Raw genomic sequence first — 9,509 nt, forward strand, 5'->3', positions numbered from 1 at the left:
TTGTATCCTGCCACGTTACTAAAGGTGTTTATCAGCTGTAGGAGTTCTTTGGTGGAGTTTTTGGGGTCGCTTATGTACACTATCATATCATCTGCAAATAACTAAAGTTTAACTTCTTCCTTTCCAATTCGAATCCCCTTTATCCCCTTATGTTGTCTTATTGCTATTGCTAGAACTTCAAGCACTATATTGAAGAGGTATGGAGAGAGTGGACAGCCTTGTCGTGTTCCTGATTTTAGTGGGATGGCTTTGAGTTTCTCTCCGTTTAATTTGATGTTAGCTGTCAGCTTGCTGTAAAGAGCTTTTATTATATTTAGGTATGACCCTTGTATCCCTAATCTCTCCAAGACTTTTATCATAAAGGGATGTTGAATTTTGTCAAATGCGAGACTCGCTTTTCTTAGTCAAGCCCTAAATTCCTCCATGTCTCACTGTTGAATCCTTCATTCCAGATTTTTTCTAGAGTTCCTGTCTCTTCCCAGACGTACCACCTAACCTCTCCTGCCTAGCTATTGACCCTTCAACTCCTTATAAACCTATTAGACAATTTCTTAGATAGGTGAGGAAAGATAGAGACACATCTTCACACATAATGCAAAAAGATTATCCCAGCAGGGTTGCGACTCAGGTTGAGAACCACTTCTCTAGTCCCACTTTTCAAGAGACAAGGTCATTTTGTACTGCCAATGGAACTTTCTAAAGATCTCAGCGATTCATCCCTGACCTTTAATCCCCCACCCCATTTCTCTTAACCTTTAGATTTCCATTTTTGTGTATATAATCATCATCTCTCTTCCATGTATATATTAGAGAACTGAGACCATCTTCGTTCTGAGGCTTTATTTTCCTCTTGGAACCTAAATGTGCAGCTTTTCTCGGGGTCTCTTTTTTTCCAAAATCTTCACACCTACTCTGCAGAGTATTTTCTTTGATAGCTTATGAGTGCTCAGTTGTCTTATTTTGAAGAAAAACTCATTTGATTTCTTGTTGCTGCATGGAATCGAGAAGTATCTATGTCAACTGAAAAGTTTCTGTACTCTGAAAATCCCCTCCACCAACACAACAACCCAAGTCAACCAAATTAGAAAAGGCCCAGGTTTAATGAATACAGCATTTTCCTATGATTTTCCAGGCCCCCAGAAAGAAGACAGGAAAGGAAGTCTGGAAAACCACATGTCTGTTTTCAGGGAAGAAGTTTAAATATCCTGTGGGAGTGGTCTTGAGCATCTCTGGAAGAGAGGTCACCATTTGGCGGGTTTTCTGAGATGCAGAAGGGTTTGGAGAGAGATGGGGGCAGGGACTGGGAGCTGAGCTCCCTCCTGAACATTCTAGACTCTTTGGGTATATGGATGCCAGGGGTTGGGACGAAGCTTCCACCCGAACATCAATCACTTTGTGATTCCAGTCAATAATTCACTTAATTATCACTTATTTTTTCATTTCTGTCACTTTCTGACATTCTGTGTAGACCCTGACAATTACTGTTACAAATTTATGCTTTCAACAGATCCCATAGGAAAAAATATCTCTCTGCCATTTTGTCATTCTTTTCTGATTGTATCTTACTTTGTCTCCTTAAAGACCTTTACTTCTCATTTGTAACCATTCTTTTTCTGTGTTTTAGAGTTCCCTTAACCCCACTACATTTAGCTTCAATGTCTACGCTTCTTTTCATCCATAAATAGTAACTTTCCTCCAGCTATATTAGTTTATGACAATAATGTGGCCATTTAAGAGTGCTCCTGAAAATTTCTTCTCTCCATGCTACCAGTCATGAACCAGAACCTCCCTCACTCACTTCCCCAGACATTTCTGGCCAAGTGTACTTTTCTGTTCCCCTGGCCTTCCTCTTGCAAGCTCAGTCTCCTCATGATTTCTGTCTTACTGTCTTCCTTTAGATCACATTTCCTCAATATGATATAAGGAATTCTTAGCACTATGCTAGCAGTCACTATCCTATAAATAAATATGCACACATGTATACCTATTCATAGACACATACATATATGCCTGTGGTCTTTCTTGGCTCAAAGCCAAGAAAGTCCTTGAGGTACAGGTTGAGTGTAGTTCCTTAAAGTTTTCACACCACCAACACCATAACTGAATTAGTCCTCAAGGATACAGAACGCCCCTTCTCCAAATATTATTAACAATTTCTCATCTGAAAATTGAAGCAATCCTGTTTTTCTATGTTCTTCTTTTCTTGCTTTTTATTTTTCTCCTCTCATATATTATGTACTGACCACAGTTTCCACTCCTTCCTCTCCTCCCAGTGGCCTCCACTTCTCCCAGATCCACTTCTCCAGTTCCTAATAACAGTCTTTCGTCATATGCTATTAACTATGGTCAAGGGACTCACACTAGGAGACAAGGGATTAGTCATGTCAGCTTGATCCACCTAGATGTCCTTGAAAAGTCCCCTCTCTACATTAAATAACACTTGAAAATAGATATATCAGAGACATATTCAAAGACCCACAGCAATTTTTCTAATCTAAAGTTTCATTTTGTTGGAGAGGCCATTCTAGGGGATTTATCTGTTTGTCCTTTTCATGTCACCATTCACCAGTCACTTATTACCTATATCTTGACAATGTATTTATTATTCCGTTATGACTGCTTTCTCTCTAAACAACAATGACCTTAGTTTAAAGGCAAAGGAAATGTTTCCAACTCTAGAACTCTTTGTGACTATTGTAGTATATAGTTTTTTTTTTTTTGTTTTTCATTGTATTGCTGTTCTGCTGTACAATAATCATTTTGCACACACTGCTGCTAGTGTCTACAGATGCTTTTCAAATTAGGTTTACTAAGTATGAAGACAATTTGACAACTGCTGTCTAGTCAGTAATGATTATAATATACTATTCCTTAGAAGGTACATCATAAATTCAAAAAACAACTTAAAAATAAATTTCTACCTTAGTGTCACTGGCAAATAATATCTGATGGTTTGAAAATAATTAATCTGTGTTGCTTGAATTCAAGATTTTATAAACTAATATAAATTCATTTATACATAGACTATTCTAAATTTACTTTTTTGGAATAAAATAATCTCATTAAATGAATATCCTATGAAACTAGAATAAAATAATGCATGTAGGCAGAATTTGTAATGAAAAACAAGTGTAAGAGTCAGTAATTCTCAGGTTTATATTTTGCAGTAAAATACTTTTAATAAATGAGGTTTTATTAAATTAGAGTATGTGAGTCGGTAAACATTCAGAACTAACAATTTATGAGTGAAGGTCTGTAAGGTAGTAGTAAGTAAGTAATGTCAGCAATAATAAGTATTTCTATAATCATAATGTTCATATATTTTACATACTTATTGAAGATCCATTTTATCTTTAAATAACATTAATATTTAAGTTATAGTAATATATCATATTTCTAACAAAATATACATAGTAGTGATGTATAATATTTCCAAAAAACTTAAAATACATGTTATAGAATCCATTGTTTCTATACTGTTAAGTTAAATTTTATATGCTTATTAAAGATTCATCTTATATTTAAACAATATTAATAATTAATTACCTTAAAGATTATTTTTAAAGTTTGTAAAAATTGATGAAATAATGCATGCATTATATCTGACTATTTATTAGCTGAAATAATACCTGCAATTTATAGCATTACTCAAATATTACTTGTTATCACTGTTTCTAATAAGCTAAGATGACACAACCTTACAAAAAGTTAACTTCAGAAATATTAAATTACTTCCCTTCATAATCATTTATGTATTTTATTGTCTGTATTTAATTAAATAATATATAAAGAATATGGAAATTTTTCAATAATTCATTCATATAATCACATATAGGAAACACTGACTAAAATGTAGCTTTTGTCATTGAAATTATTGTTGGTATATGATGTCAAAAGCAGTTCATTTCTACCCTTCTTGATCTGATCAAGGATGAAAAAATATCAAAGAGCACATATTTGCTTAATTTAAGTTTTCTGAAGTTAGCTTGATCAAATAAGTGACTTTCCAAATTTTTATAAAAATAAGTTAATTCATTTAAGTACATTATTTTTAGTAGTATTGTTATTTATGCTTAATAGTATAATAACACATTAATTGCTATTACTTGAATTGAAAATGATAAGGAAGACTTTACATAGCTGCTAAATATTTTACCTATGAACACAAAACAGGTGTTCTCAGACTCTTTGGTTTAAGGACCCTTGATACTTTTCAAAATACTTGTAAACTCCCAAGGACTTTTAATTATGTTGATTATATTTTGTCTCAATAGCCTAAATGTTAATGTTTGTGATGGTGGACATGAAAAATTTAAAAGGACCATGATGAATCATTTTCCTTTAAATAATGATAATGAATTAAGCCTTTTTAATATAACATGTTACACATTTTTATGAAAATCGATATAATTTAATTTTTTTCAAAAATAAAAGCATTGTTTTGCAGGTTTGAATTGTTAAATTTCTATTGATACAATAAGAGCTAATTTCCTAACTACATACATGCATTCAATTAACTGTGATGTTTCTAAGACAAAAAGATGAAAAGGGAAGCCTGTAATCTGAGCACTCAGTAGGAAAATCAGAAGTTCAAGGCCAGACTGAGTTACATAAGCTCATGTCCATGAAACTCCTAAAATATGATAAAAGTTAGAAAAGGAAAACTATACCAACAAAAGATTTATAAGAGTCTCGGAGCCTCTGGGTCCTTGAAGCACACTTTGAGAACTGCTGATACTACATTTTAAGTTACTAAAGTATCAAAGAAAATAGTCAATTCATGATATATATTATTACTATTATTGTTGTTATCATTATTGATAATATAAATATGGTGTTTTTAAAAGTTAATGTCTTCTTGTTTGTTGACTGCATTCATGGCTTCCAGAAACAAAATTTATGATTGTACAGATTCAGTAAAGTGCTTAAACTACTTAACAAAATTATATCTGTTGCAGAGGGTTTTAACCAAATTAAGATAAAACATTTTTCATCTCTGTTATCCATAATGCACATGACTCAGCATGTGACACAGAGAATGGATGAAATAGAAAAGAGCTATCCGATTTTCCCTTTCCTCAATGTACATAAAACTATACAAAAGAATTCCAGGTGTAAAATTGTCCTCACAGGAGCTGGTGAGATGACTCAGGAGGTAAACAGCCCTCTCTCTAAGTCTGACAACCCAAGTTCAGTTCTGGAAGGGATAAATCAACTCGTGAAAATTGCCATCTTAACTCTAATAACTCTATAGATATTATATGGAAAACTCACACACATACTCATGAGTGTAAGCACACACACACACACACAAACAGGGGAGGGAATATTTGGCCTCCTATACTCAAATATATAGTAGTGGTCCTTGCCACCCGCAACCTTATTGTCTCTTAAAAAGGCTTTCCTCAGATCCCTTAAAGATGAGAGATCAAATTATTAACAGAAGTAAGTTCATAGTACTCCAGAGCTGGGCTCTTTTTTTTTTTTTTTTTTTTTTGGTTTTTCGAGACAGGGTTTCTCTGTGGTTTTGGAGCCTGTCCTGGAACTAGCTCTGTAGACCAGGCTGGTCTCAAACTCACAGAGATCTGCCTACCTCTGCCTCCCGAGTGCTGGGATTAAAGGCGTGCGCCACCACCGCCCGGCACAATGTGCATGGATCTTGCAGCCATTATAAGACACCTTCCCTAGGGACTGCAATTGTCTCTCAGAAGGTCTCAAAGATTACAGGAACATCTTCAGTGGCAAGTTGGACCTTCAAGTACAGAAACATCTCCCTTTGTCCTATAGAAGGATGATAAATTTCTTTGAGGAATCTCCAGAATCAGGGTCGTGTTCCCAAAGCAGCCAAGCAGGCAGGGACTGGAGAGGGACTGCTTTACTTGTGCCCTCCGATTCTCTTCCTATAGGGTCCAGGAATCTTGCTCCCTTGGTTGCTGTTTCTTGCACTGTCACTTATTTCTTTCCCTAGAGACTCCTCACACATACCAGACATTCAATGTCTGAAGAAAATACTTAATAATCATTTCCTAAAACTCATGTTTTTAAATACTAGGCCCAGTTCCCCTTCCCTCCCCTTCTCCCATTCCCCATCCCTCCATCCCAACCCCATCCACTCCTCAGAGGGTGTAAGGCCTCCCTTGGAGAGTCAACAAGGTCTGGCTTACTAACTTGAGGAAGGACCAAGCCCCTCCCCCATGTATCAAGGCTGATCAAGGTATCCCACTATAGGGAATGGGCAAAAAAAAAAAAAAAAAAAAAAAAAAAAAAAAAAAAAAAACAGTTCATGCACCCAGGATAAGTCCTGGTCACACTTCCAGCCTCCCCCCCAATCATGATCTTGATTTCTTTTGCTCATATGATCCCTCCTCTCTCCCTTTAGCTAAGCACCAGGAGCTCATCCCAGTGCTTGGATGCAAACAACTCCTTTTTTTTTTTTTTATTTTCCCAGGTAGTAAATACCAGTCAATATTATCTACTTTTTTCTTCTTTGAACATTCAGTCTAATACATTGCAGCTGACAAGGAGCACCAATGTCAACTAGTATGACCTTAAGGTATCAAATTTTTCATAGTTCTTATGTGGTGACTGGTTAGCTACTGTCTCTGAGGGTGCACTTCTACTTTCTCCCCCATTTTGCAATGGGGACATCCAGCAGCCCACTAGCCTCTGATGGACTTTCACGGACATAATCTGACTTTGGCAAGGATTTAACTTCTTGAGAATGCAGAGAGGATAGGTAAATATGAAAAGTCCCTTAGGAAAAAAAGTCCCATATGTTTTGAAGGAAAAATACCTTTATGGTCTACCATAAAATTCTGAGAGTTCCCAGAAGGTTTCATCATAAGATCACTGTGTGCCCCATTCCTTTCTACTAATACTTCCTATTGGGAATCCAGTTTATTTTCCTGGATGACTTGTCAATAGCCGTATGAATAAAGAATCTGTCTCTCTGTCTCTATTTCTGTCTCTCTATATATATTCCTCTCTCCCTCCCTCTCTTTCACCTTCCCTCCACTATTCCCTTCCCCTTACTTCCTGCCATCCCCACGCCTAGCCTCTGTAATACCTTAAAGACACATCCTCATTCTGTTTCCTGACCTTGAAACCTCATTGCTGATGCTCAAACACACACACACACACACACACACACACACACATGACCTTGACAAAAAGAAAAAAAATCAGTTGCTTCTGTTCATAGGTTAGTTTTTGCATAATGTGAAACACAAACCAGTCAACCCTTGCAGACTATTATAGATGGTGTATGTATTATTGCTATTTCACTTAAGTAACATCAAACTAATAAATGAATGACTGAACTTAATGATATTACTGAGGACAAATGTGAAGCTGCTCCTTAGCTTAGCAAATATTTATTGAGCACTTTCCAAGAGCCAGTGAAGTTCTAAGGACTGCAAATAGAACAAAATGAACTCAGTCTACTCATACACATAACCATATCTCCAATAGCTTGGCTCAAAGGTGGACAGTCTATGCTGTAACAACAATTCACAGAAACCTATCATTTTCTATTGCACCAATACATTCTATGAACTGCCTGGTATGCCATGAATAGCCTTCAACAAATATCAAGTCTAAATGCCTTTTGCTGAAATGCTAATGTATGACTGTGCTACTGGCCAAAACAAACCTCAGTCATTGCATGCGGTATAACGTCTTGTCACCTTTCTGTTCCTCTAGGCGTTTCAGTTCCTATCCCTGTGATTGGACTGAGGGACGAAAGCAAAGTGTTCATGAATAACACCACGTGCGTGCTCAACGACCCGAACTTCGTTCTCATCGGGTCCTTCGTGGCATTCTTCATCCCGTTGACGATTATGGTGATCACCTACTTCTTAACGATCTACGTCCTACGCCGTCAAACTCTGATGCTACTTCGAGGTCACACCGAGGAGGACATGCCTGAAATCAGCCTGAATTTTCTGAAGTGCTTCTGCAAGAAGAATGCTGCTGATGAAGAGAATGCTGAGAACCCCAATCCAGATCAGAAGCCACGTCAAAAGAAGAAAGGAAAGCGTCCTAGAGGCACCATGCAAGCTATCAACAATGAAAAGAAAGCTTCCAAAGTCCTTGGCATTGTATTCTTTGTCTTTCTGATCATGTGGTGCCCGTTTTTCATCACTAATATCCTGTCTGTTCTTTGTGGGAAGGCCTGTAACCAAAAGCTGATGGAGAAGCTTCTCAATGTGTTTGTTTGGATTGGCTATGTGTGTTCCGGCATCAATCCTCTGGTGTACACTCTTTTCAACAAAGTGTATCGAAGGGCTTTCTCTAAATATTTGCGCTGCGATTATAAGCCAGACAAAAAGCCTCCTGTTAGACAGATTCCTAGGGTTGCTGCCACTGCTTTGTCAGGGAGGGAGCTCAACGTTAACATTTATCGACATACCAATGAACGTGTGGCTAGGAAAGCTAATGACCCTGAGCCAGGCATAGAGATGCAGGTGGAGAATTTAGAGCTGCCCGTCAATCCCTCCAATGTGGTCAGCGAGAGGATTAGTAGTGTGTAAGCAAAAGCAGCACAGCTTTCCTTACAGCAGCGCTCTTGTAGGAAAGTTTTCCCCCTTGGTTCTCCTATGGATCAAACTAATGTAAATACTGCTGTGTGACAACCAGTGTTTTTATAAATAGCTTTGCAAACCTGTACTTTACAATCATGCGTTAACAGTGAGATTTGGGGTTCTATATTTACTGTTTATGATAGATGGAGACTAAGTTATTTTGATTCCTTGGTGAATAATAGTCTGTGTCTCTCCTTCCCTTCTTCAACCTCCCTTCCTTGTTCCTCCTTTGTTTTCTTCCTTCCTATCTCTGTTTCTTTTGCGAATGTGGAAATGTTAACGTTCATCTCAGGTGGCATTTGCAGGAGACCAGAATGATGCACATCACTGTGGTGATATTTCAAACCACACCTAAATTGACAGATTCCGTGGCATCTTTTCCAGGTTAACAGTAAATATGTGCTTTAAATTCTCACTCTGCTCATCTACACACATAAACACAGTAAGATAGGTTCTGCCCATTGTGAAAAATATCCATCAGTGAGTCAGAGTCAGAATTTAACTTTGTTATTACACATTGGGGTAAAATTTGACATTGTCAAAATGTCGTGTCAGTTTCTTGCTACAATGTCTGTCCCCAAACATAGTGGTATTTTAACTTAGCAGCTGGTTAACCAGGACTACAGAAGTGGAAGGATGCTAAAGAGATATATACACCAAACAGGTTTTCACTTCTTAAGGACAATGTTCAAATTCTGATTTTTATGATAAACAAACTGGAATTAGTGTTTTCATTCTGGTCCTTAGTAAATACCTAATTCCACAACTAAACTGGGAAATAAGAACCCAGAGTTAATTCCCAGTCCAGGACTCAACATCAATTGGATTTTGATCTCAGAATTCTGGTAATTCGTGTGCTACACACAAAGTGAAATTTGCATTTTGAGCCTTATTAAAATATTTTCTTAATTATGGTACCTCTCTCTA

The 9,509-nt window shown here is 36.9% G+C and overlaps 1 protein-coding gene across 1 annotated transcript in view; it reads left to right on the forward strand.

The window, feature by feature from the left end:
- Htr2c (5-hydroxytryptamine receptor 2C) overlaps window positions 1–8,531 on the forward strand; it is a 123,652-nt gene extending 115,121 nt beyond the window's left edge. The window contains exon 4 of the mRNA XM_050129085.1: window positions 7,702–8,531. Coding sequence (XP_049985042.1) covers window positions 7,702–8,531 — 830 coding nt within the window. The remainder of the gene's footprint in view (window positions 1–7,701) is intronic.
- The last annotated feature ends 978 nt before the right edge of the window (window positions 8,532–9,509 follow it).

The sequence above is a fragment of the Alexandromys fortis genome, unplaced genomic scaffold, assembly GCF_014885135.2.
Source record: "Alexandromys fortis isolate MF-2015 unplaced genomic scaffold, M_Fortis_MF-2015_v1.1 scaffold_247, whole genome shotgun sequence".
NCBI lineage: Eukaryota > Metazoa > Chordata > Mammalia > Rodentia > Cricetidae > Alexandromys > Alexandromys fortis.